Genomic DNA, 25,082 nt, shown 5'->3' on the forward strand with positions numbered 1-25,082 from the left:
CAACCTCCTAGTAAGATAAAATGCAGCAGGGTTCATATTGTTCCCATTTTATAGACTCTAACATTGAGGAGTAGAGCAGCTCAGGACTCTCGTGTTCACTCTAGGGGCTATCACCAAAGTCCATGAGGGTAGGCCTGTGTTCACCCTAATGTTCTCAGTTCCCACCAGCACAGTGCCTGGCACAGAGGAAGTCCTCAACCAACAGTTTTCTTAAACAGCATTTACCAAAGCCTGCTTCATAAGACTGTTGTCTCAACATATGTGCAAGGGAACAAGGAAGCCAGAGCCAAGTCCAAATGGAATCATGATGTTATAAGTAAAATCATAGTGCATAGCATCATACTAACTAACCAAGAAGCCTATAGAAAAGAAATCTGTTTGATTTGTTTTTTAGAACTCCTAATATCATTTAGAAAATGCTTTCCTGAGCAGTTATTTAATAACTAAACCATATTATTGAGTGCTTACTATTACAAAGTACTTGCTTTATATATTGTAATTCATTGAATTCTTAAAAGAACCCCAAGAAGTATTATAATTGTCTCCATTTCACAGATGAGGAAGCACAGATCTCCAAACCTCATTATCAAAGCGAATGTATAAACTGTGCACCCACCCTTAGAGCCAAGCTGTCCTGAGTTACAAGAACAGCTAGCATTCAAAGTCAACCAATCCCAATCTTGCCAACTCTCAGACCTCTCAGCCCTGACCTCAGGCCTAGGGCATCCAGTATCCAGACCACACGGCTGTTCCTCTGGGACTTGCCCAGACATTCTATGGAACACAGCAGACTGCAGGTGTGTCCCCAGAAGCCCCCTGTCCTTCTCTCCTGGCCAGTCTCCCACTGCCATCTGCACTATGTTATGAAAAGAGAAACTGGGGATGCCTAGGTGGTTCAGCAGTTGAGTGTCTGCCTTCAGCTCAGGGCATGGTCCCGGTCAGGGGATAGAGTTCCACATCAGGCTCACTGCAAGGAGCCTGCTTCTCCTTCTGCCTGTGTCTCTGCCTCTCTGTGTGTGTCTCCCATGAATAAATAAATAAAATCTCAAAAGAAAAAAGAAAAGAGAAACTGTGCCTTGGATTATTCTAGTGCTTACATTTCTATTGGCTTCAGAAGGCAAGGAGTAAAACCAAAAAAAAAAAAAAAAAAAAAGTCATTCTGAAGAGTCTGGGAGACCTCTGAGACATTTGGGATAGGTATAAAAGTAGAAAGCCAACATGAATCCAGATCAGTCAGCTCCAAAGCTACCTGCAGGTGAAGTGACATTGGGGTGCCCTCCAGTCTAACGAATCTCATCAACTACACACTGCCCCAAAACTGTGGCTTGGAGCTAATCACCATGGAATTAACAAACAGAAGTCATCATTCCTATTCATAGAATGCTCCTCACGTGGCCCTTCACCTATGTTGCCAACCTCATTTCTTTCCCTCATCCCCCAAGCCCTCTTCCAGGTTGACTTCCACTTCCTGAGCTGGTCTTGCTTTATCACAACTACACACCTCACCACAGGCCATTCTCATACCTGGGAGCTCATGGCCCCCCAGCCTTTAGGCAACCTCATTTTTATAGCCATCTCAAATGTCTCCTCCTCTATGAATGCTTCCCCAGCTTTCTCCCGCACTCAACCTCCTAAATACTACCTGCCTCCTCCTCTGTGCCACCACTGCAATACGGTCTTCTGTGCCCTACTGCTTTGCAATAATTCCTCAAAGACAAGAAATACTCCTTGTATGTAAACATGGAGCTTGGCAGAAAGAAAGAGTTTCCTAAATACTTGATGAATGAATAAGTGAAAGAGCCTACTTGTTTACAAGCATAGGCAGCAGAAAAAATAATAGCAGACCACAGCCAAGGACTTGAACAGAGACTGGCAAACATTCTCTGTAAAGGACAAGACAGTAATCATTTCAACTTTTGAGCAATATGGCCTCTGTTGCAACTCAACTCTGCTATTATAGAGCAAAAGCAGCCACGGACAGTACATAAATGAGTCGGTATAGCTGTGTCCTAATAAAAGTTTATTGTAAAAAGCAGGCAGCTGACCAGACTTGGCCTGTAGAACACAGTCTGTCAACTCCTGGGTTAGATTACTCATTTAACAAGTTAGATTATTTAATACGTCTCAAAATGGCATAAAGGAGATAGGCTCATCCTTAGCAAGTCATTTTCTCTTTCAAAGATATCTGGCCAGGCTAGAACAGGGAAAGGCAGGAAGGATAGAAGGAGGAAGGGAGGGAGGGAGGGAGGGAAGGAAGGAGAGAGGGAAGGAAGACTTGCCAGCTCCTAAGAAAGCCTGAATCATTTCTGGATGATTAAAAAGATTTTCTCAGAACTCCCTTAGACCTCAAGCTTCAAATCCTTCAGGCAGACATGAAAATAAAATCTAAGTAAGCTACAAGCTAATGACAGATTCCTCTGAAGAGACAGAGGTGACTTCACAGACTTCAGATAACAGAGGATGTGGGTGCCGAGTGGGTTTTATTACCATTTTCTTCTGTTATTACTAATACTGTCATTTCCATTGATAAATTCTGCCCTGACCAATGTCTTAGGAAGGAAAGAAAACAGAAGAGAAAATTAGCTCAAGGGAAAAACCAAACTCGAAGGAAATTTAATTAAATAAATAGATTTCTTGACGGTGAAAGAAAAGAGATGTGACATGTCCCCAAATCCAACTTCCTCCCATGCCTGCCCCCGTCTCTAGGGGAACTGGCAGTGCATGAAAAATCCAAATACTTGTCCCAGAGCAAGAAACTCCCTGATATTATTGTCAATATGCCCTGGCCACATTAAATCACGTCCGCCCAGACAGAACTGGTTTTGTTTTGTTCTTTCTTTCCCTTCCCAACAAATGTACTCGGAAAGAAAATTTGGGTTATTTCTTAGCTCCTTCCCCTTCATTCTACTTTTTGGTTGACAATCTCTCTCCACCAGCACTTAGCCATTCCTTTCCTTAGATAGTAAGTGTCCAGCATCACACTACCAGAACCCTCCCACCTGGTACACCTTGCTGGAGGCAGGCGAGGGACCCCTCTCTCTGCGGCGCTGAGATCAGGGCATGTGGCTTCAGCCTTTGTATTTCTTTATTCATCTACAAATTGGAGCTGTGAACACCAGGCACTTAATTCACACAAAAGACAGAATGTAAAAATAAAGTGGCATTGAAAGAGAAGTCAAATCATCCTTGCGGGACTCCCAGAAGCATGAAGTGAGATCAGATGGGTGAAGAAACCAAACGTAACAATAACGATAGCTCCCTAATAATAAGAGCAAGGACCAGATATCAGGCAGCCACAGTAACTCTGTGCCAGGCAGTGCACTTTGCATTTTTTATCTAATTTCGTCCTCGCAACAAGCCAAGAAGTAGGAACAGGTTGCTACCAAATTTTCATGCTTGGAATGGTGTCACAGAGAGATGAAGGAACTCGCCCAGGGCCACAAAACTGGGCTCTCTCACACAAGGCCAGGAACACAGTAGGTGTTTAATAAATGCTGGTTAAAGCTGAGTATACAAGTGAACTACACACTAAAATATCCTTGTCTCTTGACTGCCACAACCTCTCTAGATGGCTAACTTGGCTCTCTTTCCAAGGGCGTGCTGTTAAGGCCACTCGAGTGTGTTTCCACAAAGTCTGTATCGTGTCCGCATGTACATGTTTTGGGGGAGGCAACCAGAGGTCCAAGGAATTTATTTCAACACAGAGACTCTGCCCTTCTTTGCTAAAGGCCCCAGACGAAGCGGAGGCTTCAGAGCCAGCCATCATGGCTCCTTCCAATTCTCGCCACTTGACAGCTTGCAAAAGCACGTTTGGGACCTCACCTTGTTCAGTCCGCACCAAGATCCTGGCAGGAAAGGAAAACAAGAATTTCAATTCTCTCTTTTAAAGGGAAAAACCAAAGCTCAGGTGATGTGACTTCCTCTCGTGACCTAGGAAGTGGGTACAAGGGATTCAAGGCAGATTTCAGGTCCAAATCTGGGGCTCTCCTCCCTGGGCTGCTTTTCTGTCCTGGGAAACTGTGCCCACAGCCCAGGTCTGCGAGGAGGCTCGTAGGTCAGAGACAGAACGGCTGCTGGCTGCAGAATCCAAGACATTCTATGGCCCTGAGAAGCCATGGAACCCGCAGGATAAGTACAAAATGCAGAGCAGGTGGTGAGTGGTAGTCACACGACCTCTGTCCCTGCTCACCTTGAACTTCTGGCCCTGTGACCCGTGTCCCCTGCCTGGTTTGCTGGGCCTTTTCCTGATGCTCCCTGCTCACACGGCCCTTGCTCCACAGACTCACACAGATGTTGGCCTCATCCCCATCGAGCAGATGGGAACACCAAGGTCCGAAGGAACAAACGGACTTCCCAAGGTTACAAGCGGGTAAGCTGCAAGAGCCCAGAGTCTGAGACCAGGACCACGTGACCTAAATGCTGAGCCGGTGCTTAGGAGGATGATGCCTGTTTTGTGGGACAATCTGACACTTTTTTCCTTCTACTCTCCCACCTGGTGGTGCCCAGGCTCTCAGCCGTTCCCTGGGCTCACCCCAGCTTGCCAAAACCGCGGAAGCAAAAGCAAAAGCCCTGAGACTTCAAAACTGGCTGCGAATTCAACTCAGCCCACTGAGAAGGGAAAATATCATGCTCAGGCAGACCTGGGCAGCCCCCTTCACTACATGGACCCCCAGGCCTTCCCTTGACTTGACACCTCACCTAAAGAAACAGTCCCAGCGGCCACTCTTACTTGCCCCTTGGAAAGCTCCGTTTGAACTGTGCCACTGGAAATAATATAGCCAAAGTAGCATCTGTTGTTTATTGAGCACATACTGTACGCCACGTGCTGAGCCATGAGCTCTCACATGCACCACCTCATGGCATCCTCCACCCTGCCTTTTAAGGAAGATACGGGCACCATTATTGTTTCAATTAGAGATCCAACAAGGTCAGGCCCACAGCTGCCTGAAATCACAGAGCAGGATACTCCTTCGGACTCCAGGCCTGTCCCAGCCTCCTCCTGACCTCACCTTGCCTCTCCCTCCTCCTCACCTACTTCTCCCTCCAGGCTCACCTGCTGAGCTTCTCTGGTCCAGTCTACTCAAAGGGCATCAAACTACCCTCCAGTATTACCTGGACCAGGGCCAGCAAGTCACTACCATCCCATGGTTCATGTTCCTCAAAGTCGGGTCTAAATGGTAAAGCCCACGGGCTTTCTTTCAGCAGATCTGAGTTCACTGGAGTGACTTCTGTAGAGCACCTGGGTTCTCAGTAAGTGCCACCCCCTTCCTTTCTCTCCTTCAGAGCTTCGGGGTGTGGCGTAATGCAGTGATCGCACACCAAAACCCCAAGTGTGAGCCTGCCTTCATGCCTTGTCAAAGCTGTGCATCCTTAGCCAAATTCATCCACCTCTCTGAAGACCATCTCCTCCCTTTTTACAAGAATGGGGCAGCCCTAATCCTACAAAGTTGTGATAAGGCTAAAGGAGGCCATCCATGGAAGTCCCTGCATGCAACACACCTAGCACATCATACACATGGACCGATGCCTCGTACATAGCAGGAATAACAAACCTTCATGCAGAAAGAGACCCACAAAAGATGGGAGCCAAGAGAGGGTAACTCCTCCTTTCCACATGCAGTGGCACCAAGAATATCTGGAAAAATCCACTGGACGCCAGCACCTCCTTCATACAGAAACCTCCAATCTTCTCCTCTCCAACATGTTTGGCCCTACACTGATGTCATCATGCCCCTTTGCCAAAATCTCAGCGTCTCATCAGAGAAGTGGCATAAGCCAGGAACCTGAATAAAGCCCATGGTCAAGGCTTTCAAGGAATTCCATTTAAACTCCTCTTTTACCTTCTGGAGTTTGGTATGAGGATCAAAGAAAAGTGGATATATTTAGGTAAGATTCAGGCATTTTTCCTACATACTACCTCCTTCTTTAAAAAAAAAAGGGGGGGGGATCCCTGGGTGGCGCAGCGGTTTGGCGCCTGCCTTTGGCCCAGGGCACGATCCTGGAGACCCAGGATCGAATCCCACGTCGGGCTCCCGGTGCATGGAGCCTGCTTCTCCCTCTGCCTGTGTCTCTGCCTCATTCTCTCTCTCTCTCTGTGACTATCACAAATAAATAAAAAATTAAAAACAAAAAAAAAAAAAGGAAGGAAGGAAGGAAGGAAGGAAGGAAGAAAGAAAGAAAGAAAGAAAGAAAGAAAGAAAGAAAGAAAGAAAGAAAGAAAGAAAGAAAGAAAGAAAGAAAGAAAGAAAAAGAGGGAGACACCTGGGTGGCTCAGTTGGCTAAGTATCTGCCTTCAGCTTGGATCAAGATCTCAGGGTCCTGGGATCGAGCCCCGTAATTCGGCTCCTTGCTCAGTGCGGAGACTGTTTGTTTCTCCCTTTCCTTCTGCCTACTGCTCCCTGCCATTTGTGCTCTCTCTTGCGTTCTCGCTCACACTATATCTCAAGTAAAAAAATAAATAAAATATTTAAAAAAAGAGAGAGAGAGAGATAGGCATAGTCTCCCCCAGAATGTGTATGTTACGGACTTTAGTACTGAAAGTCTACAGACAGCTTTTAACACAAAATGATCCAAAAAGAAAAAGAATTTTGAGCTATGATAATTTGAAAGAAAGCACATCCACCCTGAGCAGATTTGAGATACGGCATTTGGCCGGCAATAAAACAAAATAACCAACCCAAGAAGAAGCCCAAACACAGACTGTCACCCTTGGAACCACACGTAGCAGGTCTTCCCTCTAGAAAGTGCCCCCTGACTCGCTTGGCTGCATTCTCGCCTTCCCCTGGGCTCTCTCAGCCTCCTTGCTTCCGTGTCTACAACAAATAATGTGGCAAAGGTAATCATACTACTACTGTGTATTGAATGCTTCCTACGGCATTTGAGCTGGCACTAATGAGAAGGAGCCAGCCCATGGCCTCTGTTGCAGGCAGAAGAAACAGGAACAAAGATGGGGAGTAGTTTCCTATGTTCAAAGCATCCAAAGAAGGTGCCACTGAGCTGATATGGGGCCCGATGCAATAATAATTAATAACAACAGCAACTGGGAGCCAAGGTGAGAGCCAAAGAGCTGTCTATGAGGATGAGGACATGATTCCTGCTGTCAGTTCACTGGCCTGATGTGAACGTCAAATTTCAGACATGGAATTGCTGGGGATTTATTGACTATCTTTCCTGTCCCCGGGTATTTTATAGACCAGGACACCAGGCTCAGCCAGGCCATGTGGCTCGTCCAGACTCCCATAGCCAGAGAAGTCAGGGGAGGGCTAATCCAAGCATCTGGCCTCCCACCCTGAGCAATGTCCACTACTGTCCCCTTTCACGGAATCTTTCCTCAAGGAAAAGGATGATTGGAAGCTGTTTGCCTGTAAGCCTGAAGTTGCAGCAAGGTCCCTGGGAAGAGAGGGGGAGATTGTGAATGCGAGGGTGTGTATGCTTGCATGTGGTATGTTTATGTGTGAGGGAGAGAGGGAGCCACATCAAAGCTCCTAGCTTTCATCTGGTTCCTGTAAATGTGACTAAGGACCCCTGGGAAAATCTTGCTCTGGGCTTGATAAGCCAAAGTCCAACTCCCAACTCAATTATGGTTTTCTGTGCTTTTACAGGGCCTCAGTTCACAAAAATCTCCTGGCTTTCGTCTGGCCTCAGAATACTTAAGTTGTCATCATCCGAGCCAGAGCATCGTCAAGAAGTAGCTCTCAACCGGGAACCTTCGACAATGTCTAGAGGCATTTTTGATTTTACAGCTGAAGAGTTGGGGCAATGGGGGAGGGGGGGAGGATATGCTACTAACATCTGGTGGGTAGAGGCCAGGGATGCTGCCAAACACCCTGTAATGCACAGGACAGCCCCCACCATGAAGAATCATCCATCCCCAAATGTCAATGGTGCCCAGGTTTGAAACCCCAGGCCAGCCCTTTACATGCTATGATCCCCAAGATCCCCTATTGGGGACCCATGATCTGGTGAGGTCTGATGGCATTAACAGGCAACCATTACGTTCTTAAGCACGGCTCCCCCGCCGCACAGCCTCGAGACAGAGCTCAGCGAAAAAGGACCACATGTAATCCCACAGACCCCCTGCCTAAAAGCCCCTTAGTCTAGAAGCTTGTTCACTTCGGAGGGATAAATATAGTCCCATGGTTCTATAAAAGATTATGGGAGGTTTTCCAAACTCCCAAATGTGTTAAAGGAAGACTGTGATTGGTCGCTACCTTTTTTTCCTGCTCCCAAATACTAAAATAGTTGCAAAGCCCCCAGTCCTGCATGGGGCACCAGCTCTGTCAAATTCAGGGGCTCCACCAGACAAAGTCCCTGAGGCAAAACCCTCAGGTGGCCCCACTCATCACACAGCAGGTGGCACCAGCTCTGGCGCCTGTGGCCATTCAGCTCCAGAGGAACTGGCCTTCCCGGCCTTCCCAGCCTTCTCAGCCTTCCCAGCCTTCCCGAAGGAGGCTGGAGGCAGAACAGGAGACCAGGGAAAGAAATCTTTGACTCGGCCCATTCATTTGGGTGGTTCAATTTCCAATTCATTCCAGCCAAAAGAACCAAAGTAAGGTTCTGTTCCAACAGGGGGAAGCAGCCCCAGACTGAGGCAAAGCGTACAGCATCTCACTTATTCGCAACAACACCAAATGATTAGGTATTTCTTAGGCCTGTTTCAAAGACAGGCTCTGGTGGGAGACGGGGCTGGACCAGGTTCTCTACAGCCTGGGGTCTCCTGTGCCAATTATGGCTCTGCCTTTTCTGTATGTGCCCCCAATGCTGGGCATGTGCAAAGGGGAAGATGCTGGTTTTAAGTCTGACAGCTTTTCCCTGAGCCTATCAACAGGCTCTAGGAGGGCTCCTACCACAGGAGGCACCCCAAGTCTGCCCCCCAAGCTCTTCTGAGATGTCTCCTGAGGAAATGAGACCCCTGTCCCTTTGAGCTCCCTTTGCATTTTCACTATTATTTGGAACCTGCTTTTCAGGGTTGCTCATCTTCTTCTCTCCATTGGCCTTGCAGCGTGGCAGGGAGACCAACGAGAGAGAGCGACAATGACAAGTGCCCTGCAGGGAGGTTAGTGACAGCAAGACCCCTTCTGAGCCAACCGGAGGCAAGCAGGAACCGCGAGCCTGCTCTGATGTCTGTGCAGCTGGAAAAGGAGACCAAAGGTCCCCCAACCCACCTGCTTTCAGCCTGCCCAGAACGCTCTGTGGATGACACCCAGTGTGTAAGCCAAGCCCACACTTGTTTCCCGGCCATGGTTGGGCCCTGCCTTTCTCCTTTCTGGGACTCCATTGTTCCTTATTTGAAAGTTAAGAGGATGAGACTGAGGTGTCTTGCCGTTGGCACATTGACATAAATCTTTCGCAGCGGCACCTGAGCAAATCCTTTGTCAGGGAGCACCTCCTGGTGGCCGTCAGGAATCATCACAAAGCGGCCCTGGTGGGATGATGTGTCCAGAGTGATAAATGCAGGGAGGAAAAAAAAGTATCCCCAAGTATCTCAGTGTTCGCAGCTGACCAGCTCTTTGAGCTAACTTCTTCAAGCAAGGAGCCTAGAGTTGAAAGCTCTGGATAGCCCTGCCTCTGGTTCCTCCGCCCTCCACGACCATGAAGGCAGAAGGTCTTGAGAAGGGAGAGCACCAGCCTCAGCCTCCAAGGGCACCCTGGTATCCGATTACAAAGCCTGTCCTCCTCATTTCTCTTCCACAAAGTACCAGACAGAGAAGGGAAAAAACAAAAGCGCTAAAGAAAGAAAGTGATCAGATGATAGAACTAAACTGAGCTCTGTGCCCAAGGACGGGGCTGACGTGGAGGCTGGAGGTGGCAACAGGTCTTCTGGGTAGCTGGGGGAAGGGAGGCCATTTCAGGTTTCTTTTCCAAGTGAAGGCTGAAGTCAAGAAGGCGATCTGGAGCATGAGACACAGCATGCCCAGAATCCCAATGGGATAGTGGGGCACTTTGCAGGGCATTAGTTGGACAGCACTCTAGAGATCATAAGCCATGGTCCCCAACCCCAGAGAATCCACAGTCTGGAGGGGACAGATCAGAAAAGTCAGCACATAGGACACTGTCTGATGAAAGGACATCCTTTGGGTGAGACTGGCACGGGTTTGAATGCAGGCAGGCTCTATCGTGTCCTAGCTGTGTGACCCTGGACAAGTTACTTAGCCTCTCTGGGCATGCCCATCCTTCATGCCCTTTATTCCCTCCCCAAGGCACAGAATATTGTAAGGCATCAATAAATGACAGCTCCACATAAATGCTGTCCTGCTGTGTGAAGAGTAGCTCACCCTCATCCATAGAGTTCTCCACAGGTAATGCCCTCCCCTCCCCCAGGACACCGTTCCTTACTTACTCCCCTCCTCCCTCTTTATATCGGACTGAGGTCTCTTCTGGTTTCGACCATGGATGCATTTGTTTGAGCTGACATTCATCTCCTGCCTGGCCTTTTATAGCAAGGGTTACCGAACTGTTTCTGCAAAAAGAGAGTGTTTTAGGTTTTCTGAGCCATTTTGCTCTGTCTCTGTCATATCGCTCAGCTCTGCTGTTGTGGTGTGAAAACGGCCACAGACAGCATGTGAACAAATGGGCATGGTGGTGTTCCAATAAAGCTTTACTTACAAAAGCAGACGGAGGGCAGAACTTGCCTGTGGGCTGCTTGCCCATCTCTGTTTCAGAGAGAATTCTCTCTCATTATCTGCTCCTCATCTCTACCCCATGAGCCCATCACTGACATATAGCCAGAAACTGTCTTCCACTCATTTCTCTCTCCCGGGGCAAATCTAAAAATGCTTCAACCTTCTGCTCCAAGGGCGCAATTTCCATGATTCAATTATGACAGTTCATTTGTTTGTTAATTCATTCAATGATACTTTTTGCCACTGTGATGAGTACTTTATAGAAAACAAAAGAGGGCAGCCCGGGTGGCCCAGCGGTTTAGCACTGACTTCAGCCCAGGGCGTGATCCTGGACACCCGGGATCGAGTTCAGCGTTGGGCTCCCTGCGTGGGGCCTGCTTTTCCCTCTGCCTATGTCTCTCTCTCTCGATCTCTCTCTCTTTCTCTCTGTCTCTCATGAATAAATAAATAAAATCTTTAAAAAAGAAAGAAGAAAAGAAAGAAAGAAAGAAAGAAAGAAAGAAAGAAAGAAAGAAAGAAAGAAAGAAAGAAAGAAAGGAAGAAAGAAAGAAAGAAACCCTGTGTTCGTTGAGTGTGTGGGCAGCAAAGCTGACTGGCGCCCTCCTGCCCCAAGTTTAATGGCCACATGACCTTGGATCACTCGGTTCACCTCTCTGTACCTTTGTTCTATCATCTGAGAACCAAAGAATATGAATCCCTATCTCCTGGGGAAGTTCTTTTTTTTTAAGATTTATTTGTTCATTTATTTGAGAGAGAGAGTGAGAAAGAGAAAGCTTGCACGTGCAAGCAAGGAGAGGGCAGAGGGAGAGGGAGAGAATCCCAGGCAGACTCCCTGCTAAGCATGGAGCCCTACACCAAGCTCCACCCCATGACCCTGAGATCACAACCCCAAGATCACCACTCAAGCCATAACCAAGAGTCAGACACCCAGCTGACTGAGCCACCCAGGTGTCTCTCTCCTGGGGAAGTTCTGAAGTGTAACTGAAGTTTTTTTAAAATCAGCTTAGGATAATACCTGATACATAATATGCTTTCAATAACTTGTTGTTGTTATTTTTATTGCTACTAACTGATAGTGCCTGCTACCTTAGGAATTTATAATCTTGTAGGGGAGATTTATATATCCAAACAACAAGTATAAGATAACTGCCAAGATGAGAGCAGCGGCAATCAAGGCAGGCTTCCTGGCAGTGGGGGCATTTATGTCTTGAGGCATTGTCAGCAGTTGCTAAGCCATGGGAAGGTTTACTTCAAAACATGCAGTCAGGAGGCTTTCTCTTTTGAACAGATGCAAAGAGGGGATTTAATAAATATATGAAATCATCCAGGTCTGCAGGGTCTGAGCATCCAGGCCCACCAGGTACCAGCAGCTGGGAGGAACACAGGATAAGGCGAACAGAACAAGGTAAACAACGTGGAGTTTTTTTCCTTCAAATTTTTCTCTTTGAAGTTACACAATTACTTGTTTCTTTCCCAGAAAGACAGAAAATGCAGACAAGCAAAAGAGAAAGAATAATCACCCCTGATCCAAGACAACTATGCTAAATATCCAACTGTATCTCCTTCTAGAATTGTTTGCTATGTATTCATTTAGAAAACAAAAATAACCCTCAAACTTGGTCAGAACAGTGCCTTTCCAGGGCCCCTGGATAACTCAGCAGGTTAAATATCTGACTCCTAGTTTTGGCTCAGGATCTCAGTGTCCCAGGATCAGCCCTGTCAGGCTCTGGGCTCAGTAGGGAGTCTGCTTGTGGATTCTCGCTCTCCCTTTGTCCGCCCTCCCCCCCCCCCCGCCCCTTCAAAATAAATAAATAAAATCTTAAAAAAAAAAAAAAAAAACAGTGCCTTTTCTTCCTCCTTCCCCGAACAGTAGTTTGGGCACTTATCATACAAGACTATCAGTCGATATTCAGGAAAATAATTAACACAAAAGGCCACCTGAGTGCAAAGCATGACATAAGGAGCTGGAGCCATCTCCTTGTGTCCAGCAATGCTACATCAGAGTGTTGGGACATGGAGAGGGGGCAAATTTGGTTCCAAATAATACCACTTCTCTCCACTCCCCCCACCCTCCCTGCTTCCTCTGGCACATTTACTGAACTTTTCAAATAGAATCACATACCCAAGGATCAGAGACCCACTCTCTTCCAGAACCATTGCTAAGAACAGGGCAGAAATACTCACTGAGGGAGACTAAGCCTTGCTGGAGGAAGGGGGAGAAGCCTCCCAGGGCTCCGAGGAGGCGCCAGGGACTGCTGACCTTCCCAGCCACACCCACCTCAGGGCAGGGTCCCAGCTCCGCAGCTCTGGGATTCAACCTGGAGGGGCAAGGCGGCCCCCGCCAGCAGCCCCAAACACCCCACTGTAGAAAGGGCTCTGTGCTGAGCAGCAGGAACAGGTGCTGCCGTTCCAATTCCAGCTCCATGGTAAGTCAGAGCAGCCTTCTGCTGGCCTCTGTTTTCTCACCTGTGAAATGGGTGCTTATCCTGGTCTGCCCACACCACTCATACATCTGTGAGGATGAAAATAAGACCATCTGCAGGCAGGGGCTTCTTAAAACTGAATGTGTTCTGTGCATATGCAATGTTGTTGTTATTCAGTATTTACATATATGCTCTAAATAATGTCTTTTTCTCTCATTTCTGGTTTAAGCTGCCACACCCCTATAAGCTCCCCAGAGGGGTGCACACTCCAGCTGAGCAAATGGAAATACATGGACCCTCCCCCCCAACTCCAGGGCTAAGGAGAAAGCCATCCCCACCCTCTGTCTTATGGGAGGACGCTTGGCTTGACAGGAGTCAGACCAACCTGAGTTCCAACCCTGGCTCTAACACACTGCTGTGTGACCCTGGTGAAAGTGTCTACCTCTCTGGGCCTCCGTTTTCTTACCAGTAAATAAAAAAACTAAGTGTATAAACCTCATGAGGTTGTCGAAAGGATTCAATGAGCTAGTGCTGCCTGTCGATGATCTAGCACATTGCTTCTGTCAGTAAGAACTCCACCAATTTCTGCTTTTACTAGTATCATGGGCCACCCTCATTCACTTAACCACTCAGTGACTACCTTTTACTCAACCCTTCAAAGCCAGGCTCTGGAACGGTTCTGGCACAGCCGTTCTCCAAGTGGTGTCCCCAAACCCCCAGCCACAGCAGAACCTGGGAACTGCTTATAAATGCAGGTGCCTAGGTGCTTCTCTAGAACAGCCACAACAGAAAATCCGGGAGCCCTACTGGGGATGCTGATGCACACACAGGTCTGGGAACCACTGTGCTAGTGAGGCGTAGAGAAACAAACAGACACATAAACAGAATCATTTCAGATGTCATAGGAACAGTGAAGAAAACACGATAGAGTAAGGGGATTGTGAACGGCTGGGACAGACGTGGGACTCGCTGGGGAGGTGGCATCTGAGCGGACACCAAAATGACAAGGAACCAGCCATGGGAAGATTGGGGCCACAACACTCCAGGCAGAAAGGATGACCTGTGCAAAGGCCCTGAGGTGGGCTTTTCAAAGAAAAGCAATGAGGTCAGGGTAGCTGGTATGATAAGCTAATGAAGCCATCTGGAGATGGACCACCTGGGAGCCTGGGGGAAGGGGCTTGGGTCTGACTCTAAGATGGAACGGTCAGTTTCAGTCTGATTCAGCTCGGCTGGTTAGTAAACATAGAACCCACGAGCCTCAAACAATACGGCCCCTGCAGATTCCACGGTCCAAGTTCAGTCTCAGTTTGGAGCCTAATTCTTCTCACTCTGTACATCCAGAATGCAAGGAATACAGGGAGGGGGGAACCTTGGCTTGGATCAGACATGAAAGCCAGAAACCAGATTCTCTTTGTTCTCACTGGGAGGCTCCTACAAAAGCCAGGGCTGACCGCATGAAGTGGCGGGGGTCTAAAGAGACAGGCCAAAGGTGGCAAGCAAGAAAGTAAAAGTAGCAGCTATATTGGGAAGGGCAGATGAAGCCCTGGACGAGGTTTCTCAGCAGGGGTTCTCCTTCCCTGGCTATAAGACAAAGGCCAGGGGCAGGGCAGGGCAGAGGGTAGAGGGATCAACTTAAAATAATGAAGATAACCATAGCCGACCATGTATTAGGCATATAATTGGCCAGACATCAGACTGTTTATTTGTATTAATTCATTTATTTTGTGGCAACGGTGCCACAAGGAAAATACTACCAGCATCCCCATTTTACAGATGAGGAAAGAAAGATAGAGATAAATAAGCAGGGGGAGCTGAGGCCAAGCCCAAGGGAAGTAGAACTAAGGGATGAAAAAGGAGGAAGAGAGATTGGCCAATGGATTGGAACTTGCCTAAAACCAGTTCCATTCACCCTTGCCTGATGACTTGAATGAAATCAAACCAAGACAATTCCCTTCTTAAAACCCCTCCAATAGGGCAGCCCAGGTGGCTCAGTGGTTTAGCGCCGCCTTCAGCTCAGGGCGTGATCCTGGAGACCCGGGATCGAGTGCCACGTCAGCTCCACGTCAGGCTCCCTGCATGGAGCCTGCTTCTCCCTCTGCCTGTGTCTCTGCCTCTCACTTTCTCTTTTTCTCTCTCATTAATAAATAAATAAAATCTTAAAAAAAAACACACACACACCCTCCAACAGCCTCCTATTCTGCTTCAAAGAAACCCAATTCTTGCTGTGGCTCTGAGGCTCCTGAGGAGCTGATACCTGACTCTCTTCCCCTCCCTGTACCTTCCATGCTGCTGCTCGCCTCTCTTCCTGCTCCCTGCACTTCCCCAGTGTATTGTCAACTTGGCTATGCTGGCATCCACGTTTCCAGAATTTCCTTCTCTGTTGGGTCCCAGATTAGAGCTGGCCAAAGTCATATAAAATGTGAGAAGTGTAGGAAGCAGGAGACTCCAGTGGGGTCCACCTGGAGTGTTGTGACCCAGGACAATAGGAGACAGATGTAGAGGTGCCGGTCTAGTTTATCCTTCGTCGGGTCCTGCTCCTTCATCCTGACAGTGGGCCCTGGTGACCAACAGTGACCTCAAATCTGACACCATACACTTTCCTGCAAACTCCCAGAGGGAACAGCTCCAAAGAACCATAACCTTCCATAGGCGTCTACACTGGTCCCTCTTCCTGGTCTCCCTGCAACAGATGGACATGCTGGCTTCCAGAGGTCTCCAAAAACCCAGACTGGCTTACCCACATCAGGACAGGTTAGAGACCTTGCTCTGAATCTCCAGTCTCCCCTTATGAACTAATTCTATAAGAAACCCAAGTTACATGGAAAGGCAATATTTGGGTGCCCCAGCACACAGCCCGAACTAAACTCACACCCAACAATCTAGTGGCTGCTTGATTGGACAGTGTGGGTCTAGAATATAAGGTCCCTGAGCGCAGGAAGCTGGTGGGCTGTACCCACCACTATGTCCCTTGGCCCCCAACAGTGACTGAGCCAGGAAGTTGGATTGGTATTTATTGAATGAATGCATGAGCCACTTGTGAGTAAGGCTGCATTAAGTTTCTATCACTCGCCACTGAGAGACCCCAAGTGGCACTACTTGTGTGCAAGGTGTTCCTGAGGATCTATAGCCCAGAGCTGGAGAGGGTTTGATGATGGAAAGAGGACATGGGCTCTGGAACACACCAGACACTGTGGGCTTTGGGAGGGGCCACTCTCCCTCAGCCTCCCCAGTCAGCCCAAAGTTAGAAGCAACTGGAACAATAGGGCAATCAATCCTGCTCTCACTCTTTGTGCCAGTCTAAGGAAGGCTGTAGTGAAGGCAAGGTTCTAGTGGGCTTCATTCGACGCCCAAACCGGGAAGGAGCAAGAGAACATCTGAGGCTGTCCTATTTCAGGGCATTTTGTGTCCTGTTTTTCTCCTGGCTCCCAGTCCTCCCCCTGGACACGCAGGAGGAGGAGCTGGAGGGGGCCCCACAGCACAAGCTCCAGAGAGGCTGCTAGGGTCTGGGGGTACCTAATGGCCAATTGTACCCCAGCCTCCTCTCTCTCTCCCTGTGATAAGGGATGGAAGCAGAAAAAATGTTCATCTTTAGCCCAGAAGGCTGGCCTACAGCCTGCAGAGTTCTGATAAGGATCAATATGTGCTGATTCTTCTACATTCTACATTCTTCAAGGACCTCTTGACTGCCTGTATTTCTCACCAATAATTAATGTCAAGCTCAATGATAAGCACTAGAAAAATCTTGGGAAAGTAGTTTTAGGAGTAGAAATCCGAAGACACTTATGATCTACTCCCTACATGTCCCTTCCCCCTTGAGCACAAAGCATACAACCACCAGCTTCATACAACAAAAGTTCAGCTTTTTCTGCCCATTTTTTCTGCCCCTGTCTCCATGCTACTTAAATAAACTTACTAAGTTGCACCACACAAAATCTCAAGAATTCTTTCTTGACCTTTGCATTCCACAACCCTCCAACACCCTGGAAGTCCTCGAGCCTCCTCCTGCTGCACTTACCAGCAACTCACTCTAAGCCACTCCCCTCCTCTGAAACCAGAGTGTTTGTCTGAAAAGTGAACAATGATCTGAGCATCTTCTGCTCAAAATCCCATTATGCAAGCTCTGTGCCAGGGTCCACTGTGAAGGCCGGCCCAGACTTCCAGTCACACAGGTCTGTCTGTGCTTGGAATGTAACATGCTGCCTCCTGCCACAAGGCACTTCTGCATGCTACCCCCTCCCACCCCCACCCAAGTCATTAGGAGAATTCCTCCTTGCGCTTTGGTTCTCAGCTCTCCACCCTGAAGCCCTAAAAGAGTCCCCAAGCCTGGAATCTAGCACAGTGCCTGATACATACTGAGTGCTTGATAAATCATGTATGGAAGAAGGAAAGGAAGGAAGGAGAAAATCAAGGTCTTCCATGATGTGGGACCTGGGTCTTTCCTTGGGAAAGCAAAGATGCAAATGATTGCCCATTATTACTCTGAAAACAGTCAAAAGACCAAGAGTACAGACAAAGATGAAGCAGAAGAGAAAGAAAAGCACAGCATCTGTATTCTGATCTCTGAGCCTTGTCCCCTCCAAGTTCTTCTCTGATAAGCAGCTGTGACCCAGAGAGGAGAGTTCAAGGAGAGAGGCTGTGGTCTTCAGGCCTGAGGCCCAGTCTGGGGCTGAAGGGGAGAGGGAGCAAATGGCAGGAATACACCCTTCCAGCAATAAATCAATTTAACCCTAGGACCTTGGCTCTGTACTGACCATGATGGAGAAAATGGGGCCATGTGCCATGAAAAAATTGTTCGGGCTTTTCTGTTTGATGCTTTTGGCCAGAGGAAACGTGGGCCACCTCTAGAGAACAATCAAGTCAAACGGGGGGTGGGGGGGGTGGGAATAGGTTCTAAAGAAGCAGCAATGTTGAGGGAGACAGTGGCTCCAGGGGAAGGGAAATCAGAGAAACACAGAATTAGAAGCATAATTAGAAAACTGAAGGCCAGGGGTCCTTTGGAGAAAAAAAAAGGGAGGAGTATGGCAGAAAGGTAGAGGGAAAAGAGTTGGGGGCAGAGAAAGGCTAGTGGACCCTGGTGATGGTAATAGTGGTGGTGATGGTGGTGATGACAATGTTAGTGATGGTGATGATAATGGTGGTGGTGATAGTGTGGTTGGTGGTATGGTGATGGTGTAGATAGCGATGGTGGTGATGTTGGTGGTGATGATGATGGTGGTGATGGTGATGCTGACAGTAGTGATGGTGGTGATGATGATGGTGTGGATAGTGGTGGTAGTGATGTTGGTGGCACTAATGGTGGTGGTGGTGGGCTGGTGGTGATGGTGATGATGATGGTGTGGTTGATGGTGTGGTGATGGTGTGGATAGTGGTGGTGGTGATGTTGGTGGCACTGATGGTGGTGGTGATGGTGTGGCTGGTGGTGATGATGGTGATGACACAATGGTGGTGATGGGTGGTGATGGTAGTAGAACTTCAGCAGAGATGGTGGTAATGGATGTAGGACAGGGGCAGGGATGGTGCTAATGAGGACAATGACAGTAATGGTAACAAGAGGACTCATCATGTACCTAATCTGAGCCAGGCCCCATGCTTTGCCTATGCCATCTTATGTAATCCTTCCAACAACCACTGGGTGGAAATGATCATCATCTTCATCCCACTACTTAAGAAACTAAGCTCAGAATCTGGAGAGGCCATACTGAAAATCACATAGTTGATAGGTTGTAGACTCAGAATTTGGCAGAGGCTGGGTTTGTCCAGATTCCACACTGTTAGCAGACAGTGAAAGCCTGGGAAAGGAGAGCAGAGAGGAAAACTGAATAGGAGGAAGGCCCACCCTGACCACACTATTTAATAGGACAACCTGGCCACCATTCCCAGAAGGCTCTGCCAACCGCCCTGAGACTGCTCCACTTTTCTTCTTCTGTCCCCCACTGCACTTACTCTAACACACTTTGCAATTCATTTGCTTATTATGATCATAACGTGTCATCTGTCTCCCCCTGCTAGAACGTAAACCCCCGAGGACTGACATCCAAGCCTGCATTTTCAGAGATCAGAACAGTCCCTGACACAGTGCAGGCATTCCACAAACTTTGTTGAATGACTGAATGTTTTTTTGGTTTCAGGCCACATCTGATATGATAAGAAAAGGTTAAGATATCATGGATTTGGGGTCCCCCGAGCCTGTTGAGGCTTCTTCAGTTTCAGGCTGAGGCTGATCTAACAAGCTCTGAAAAGTCAAGAATGGTTAATTTTTTTTTTTTCCTAACTCAGGGGCTCCTTGGACACTGGAAAACAAAAATATACCCAACCCAAGGAGAAAACTAAGATTAGAGTCACACGTCTAAAATAAAGTTGCCTGATCCCCTAAGAGAGAGAGAGAGAGGCAGAGAGTATCCTCAGCCAGGCATAAAGCTTACTTGTCTCTATCTGCTTCCATGAGTTTCTCAATACAACTTGCATTCCCTCAGTCATTTAACAAACATGCATCGAGTCACCATTTATAAGCCAGAATTTAAAATATCTGACTTCACTGCCGTAGAAGACTCCAGCCCTCCAGCCGAGAGCTGGGGTTACCAGGGTGCATAAATATGGCATGATGCTTAAGAACAAGAGTCTCGTGGGAAAGACACTAGTTTGTTCCTTAGTTTGGGATAACATTTTTAGTTAAAGCGAAGGGCAGGAAATGATGGAATCATCCAGCTCCCAAGATAGTTAGAAGCTTCTAGGAACCAATGATCATTTTTGAGGGAAGATTTAAAAGAAGGATGGGTGCAGGATGGCTCACTGCTTCCCCTTGGTGGAGATTAGTGGCAAGCACATCCAACAGCATCCTGGGTCTTCCCTTAACAGAGACAACCCCAGCCAGGAGCTAGGTTTGTCCTGCACCTGCCCAGCGGGTGGTCACATTTAGATGAGGGAGCCAGGAAAATAACAACCACTGCAAGACATGGTCAGTTGGTGACAGAAGCATTCATTCATTCGCTCAACAAAGTGCAGAGGCTTTGAGGCAGGAGTTGGGTTTGAGGATAAGCAGGGATTCCCTGGAAAAACAAAGAGAAAGAGAATTCTAGGCAGTGGCACTGGGAGCAAGAAATCCATGTGAAATCCATGCCTGGTCTAGAAAACTCTAAGTAACTAGTAGATTTAGCCAATAGTCAAGGCTTGAGGGGGAAATGTGAACGGTGGGGCTCCAAATAGAAGCCAAATCCTGAGCTTTCTTTACAACCCATGGAAAGGCCATATACTTTAAGCCATTGGTGATTTGCGTGGGCTACATGTGGGGAAAGGTGCATTAATTCAAAAATATTTACTAAGTTCCTAGAGTGTGCCAAATATTGTATCACATACTGATCTCTGGCTGGGAATAAAATGGTGAGCCAAAAGAGGTATGATCCCTGCCCTTCTGCAGCTTACAGTTTGGTAGGGAGATAGGCATCCTTTTTTTAAAAATCACACCCCCCCCCAAAAAAAAGGTTAAAATTTAAATTAAAATGTGACAAACAACTATGTGGCATACAGGAAGATCAGACATGAAGTATGACACCAAGGAAATTCAGAGCTGGGTGTGTAGACAAGACAGAGCTAAGGGTCCCCAGAAAAGTAAAGATGAGACACAGCTTTCTTAACATCACAGAAGTCATGTTAGGACCCCAGCCGTTTTGTGATCGATGCCAGACCAGCACTATTTGCACAAGCACATTTCTTGCAGAACTTCTTGGGATGCATAAAAATTGCAGGAAAAAAAAAATAGATCTTGGTAGTTAATGATTTTAAGGGAACAAAAGAAAGTGAAAAACAAACAGCCACTCCCAAGCCAGGACATAGTCTGACCACAGCAGAGACAATAAATCAGTGGTAAAGCTCCCAGTGCTTTTTCAAAAGTAAAGACTGACCTAATGCCCACTCTTGTGTCATTTCTGCAGGATTTAAACCCTGTTGAGCACACAAATACTGGACTACCTGGAGCCAGAGCGCTGATGATGCTGAACCTGGCTGGCCTGTGACTTCAGTCAACTAGGACCTGGACTCTGCCACCTGAGGATGACTTTTGCCCCAATTCTAGCCTGAACCATCCTTTGTCATGCTCCTCCCTGAATACGTATGAACCTGCAGCTTAAACCCCTTCCCGATTTTGTTGTTGGGAGAGGCCTTGCTTGGAGAGCTATCTCCCTGCCTCCTTCCTTATAACAAGTAATAACAAGGTCTTCACTTCCAACACCTACTTGGGTTGTGTTCAATGGAATGCACCCCACATGGCACTGAGTTGCGCTGCTCCCCATGGTGACCTCAACACTAAGTGCCATAGGATTTGGGCAAACGTGCAGCACTTGGCCACTGCTGTCAAGGTCCCAGTGGCCATAAGGTTGGTATCAGAAGCAGGACATTGTAGATAGCATCTGAGCTGCCTGGGAAGACTTTGTAGAGGCAAAAGGATGACAGGGAGCAGAATTTGCTACCCCAAGATATGTCCCTTTAGCATAAAAGCTATTTGAGGCTGATTATTTTGAAGAAACAGTAGACACGGGTGAAGCTCTGAAACATGAGTAGAAGTTGCACTTTTGCAAAAGACATTGACATTTATACAGGAAACCTCCATTTATAAAGGTGTCTCCAACTCAGTATCAGAAGGGTGACTCTAGAAACTTCTTCCTCTCAATGGAGAAGGCAGAGACTTTTGCACACCCACTTTCCCTTTGTTATTTGTGCTTTTCCCGGTCACCTCCCACAACTGCCCCACCCCCCAACTGCCTCCTTTGTCTTTAACTAGAGATGCAATTGAAAGTGGTGTCTTGGGTCACTCTAAGGAGTTCCTCAGTTTCCCCAAGGCTCTTCCACACATACAGGAAGTAACCATGTTATTAAACTTTAAAACTTTTTTTTCTTCTGTTAATCTGTCTTTTATTACAGGGGCCATTTCAGCCAAGGACCCAGAAGAGTAGAGAGAAAAATTTTTCTCCCCACCAGGACCACAAAGATCGCTGTCTTTCAAACCATGGCTCACAATCCATAAGTGAGGTGTGACATGAAAGTGGTGGGTCATGAACAGCATTTGGTAAGTAATACAGGATAAAATAGGAAAGGATGCAAAATATCATGCATAGTAAGAATGTGTTTGATGGCCATTCTTTATTTCACGAGACTCGTTTCAGGTATGTATGTGTATGGGTGTGTGTGTGTGTGTGTATCTGTACAGAGTTGCAGTGTAAATCCGATTCATTTCTAGGCATCTTGATCAAAACTGGAAAACACAAGATTAGAGGCCCTCTCATGGTCTTGTCCAGCCCAGGATGTCACCACAGATGAGTGAAACACCTATCTCAGGCAGAGCTGGAGGCCAGCTCCATTTATAAGGACTTCACTGAACTCAGTAGCAGAATTCTGATGGAAGTTGTGAACTCAGAAAAGCAATTAAGAACCTAACATCAATGCTCACCCTCGTGTATTGTAGGGGGCAGGATCTGGGGAGAGGCATAAATTGATACAAACTTTCTGGAAGGTTACCTGGCCACGTAGACTATCTGGAGACATTTTTGTTTGTCATGACCGGGACTGAGAGGGTGCTACTGCCATCTTGTAACTGAGGCCAGGGTTGTTGCCATATATTCTTCAATGACAGGACAGCCCCTGATTCAGGGTCCCTTTTGATGATAACTTTGATAAGGCTACGCTAGCAAGAAAGACTACCAAAGGGCATGCAAGGGGAATCTGGGCCAATGACCTGTTCCAAATACGTTCTCTTGCATTCCCTGCTGTATCCCAGCCTGCTGGCACACAGTAGTCAGTAAATACTTGTTGAATGTCCCATGCTGAACCCGGTAAAGGCTTGTGCAGAAAACCAGCTGCCTGATGGGTCCAGACTGAGGTTCTGCAGCGACACCTTGTGGTGGAAACTGAAACAACTATGTGGATGAACTAATAACCCTTTGGCTGGTGTTATCCAGAACCAAATGCCCTACACCTGAGCTCTCCCTTAAGGAAGAGCTTCCAAGAGCTGCCCTCACCACCTCTGGCTTCCGAATCCAGGCCTCTCTTTTCTCTGCTCATGAGTGGTATTTAAAGCTGACTCTGTCTCATCCTGGCCTGCAGCTCAGGCACAGAAATATAGAGGAACTGAGGCAGATGTTTTGGGGACGAGTCTCCATCCCCAAGGCCTGCTCACCTGACATATGGACGTTCCGGAGACAGGACAGGGAGGCATTGAGACGGGCACACTCCTCCCGGTTGGCTCCGTATTTCTCCACGGTCTCACACACCTGCTCATCTGTCATCTCCAAGAGGTCCTCCAGACTCAGCTGGCCGGGGGTGATTTCCTAGAAGAGGGAAGGAAGAAAGATGGTAAACACACCTCAGGTGCCCAGAGGGAAGGGTAGTGGGCTGAGCCTCCACACTGCCCTCTAGCAGTACCTACGTGCAACACCCAACCCTGTGTGAACTGCAGCTGAGGTCTCTGACTCTAGGGTCAGACAGACTTGGATTTGAATCTCAGCTTTGCCGCTCATTACCTTGGGCAAGTCACTTACACTCTCTGAACCTCATTTTATTCACCTGTACAATGGGAGTCTTAATGGCACCTACTTTGTAAGGTAGCACCTATTGTGAGCACGCAGTCAGTGCTTCATAGATGGTGGTGGTTAATTATCTGCCCTCCTCTGTACTCTCTGAACTTCTTATGGGCAGATCCCACTTTCATCATCTTTGGATGGCTCTCTGGGCCTCCTGCTTGGCTTGGCTTGGCTTGGCCCCAATACAGGAGTGAACTCAGAGCAGAGCCCAAGTCTCTTGATGGCTGTCCTCCCAAGCTACACATTCAAGGGTCTAGATTGGGGCCTTAGGAATCCTAAGAGGCAGTAGCCTGAGCATAGAACAGAACCCTGTCTGTAGTCCAGTGCTGGAAATGGAACTGGATTTGTGTCCCAGCCCACAGGGCACAATTTTGCATTCTAAGACAAAGTGCTAAGGCTGGGGTATAGCATAGGATGGGGACATGATACCTCTGGAGAGGGTAGGATTCCCAGATATAAATTTCCCTTCACCACCAAAAGCAACCACCCTCCCTTTCCCAAAATGATGTGTCCCTGAACACCATGATATGGATACACCTTGAAATTTGTCAAACTTCAATATTTATGCATCTTTTTGCATTTATGCATCTGTGTACATCTATAGCTATACATGTATATGAAACGAAGAGGCTTCATTTTATAGCAGTTAATGGTATCCATTGTTTTTACATATATTATTTAAGTAAGAATTTGAGATACCTAAAGATGGAGTTTCTAGGACAATGTGGAATATTACTGCCCTCTTGTGGCAATATCTGTGTATTACAACAAAATCAGACCACCACCACCACCACACCAGCCTCTCTACCACACATACAGGCATTAAACTGGCAGCCAAAAAGAGGAAAGTTTCTTTCCCCACCTCAAAACAGATGCAGGCCAAAGGCCACAAAGACAAATCAGTGCCTTTCCAATTCACTAGGGCAAGGAGCAGGAAAAAACAATATTTGAGTCATTTAGGGCTTTTCTCAAATAGAGACACATGGCTTGTAAAGCCCACTTTAAGAAAACTGATGGTCCAGGATCTGAAGGTACAAAACAAATCACATTTAGAGAGACTCACTGACAGCATAAAATAATTCTCTTCTTTGCTGCAGGATTTACTTGTGCATTTTAATCCTATCATTTACTCCCCCAAATACTCAATTTTCACTGAAATTTGGGGTCATAGAAAAAAAACACAAAAGTAATAACGACATTAAAAATGGACAAAGCCTTAAGAAATGCGGACTAACAGACCAGATGCACTTCCTTCCAATAAAATGATAATAATAAACAAAAATGAAATGGATGGTGCACTGTTTTAAGGGCTTTCCCTGGGGTTTTTTTTTTTACTATCACAAAGACCACATAAAGGAGTACTTTCATCATCATCATCATCATTGGTCTGTAATTAGGACACTAAAATTCAGAGAGATTAGACCACTTGCCCAGGGTTGCACAGCAAGTAAGTCTGAACCTAGGCTGTT

The 25,082-nt window shown here is 47.2% G+C and overlaps 1 protein-coding gene across 22 annotated transcripts in view; it reads right to left on the reverse strand.

Moving 5' to 3' along the window:
* Positions 1-25,082, reverse strand: part of KSR2 (kinase suppressor of ras 2) — a 446,664-nt gene that overhangs the window by 290,377 nt on the left and 131,205 nt on the right. For all 22 annotated transcript variants that reach the window (XR_013366586.1, XM_077875824.1, XM_077875825.1 and 19 more), the window contains one exon: positions 23,211-23,361. Coding sequence is in view for 21 of the 22 variants with exons in the window: in XM_077875824.1 (XP_077731950.1) it covers positions 23,211-23,361 (151 nt within the window). In the remaining variant the exon portion in view is untranslated. The remainder of the gene's footprint in view (positions 1-23,210; positions 23,362-25,082) is intronic.

The sequence above is a fragment of the Canis aureus genome, chromosome 27 (genome assembly GCF_053574225.1).
Source record: "Canis aureus isolate CA01 chromosome 27, VMU_Caureus_v.1.0, whole genome shotgun sequence".
NCBI classification, from domain to species: Eukaryota; Metazoa; Chordata; class Mammalia; order Carnivora; family Canidae; genus Canis; species Canis aureus.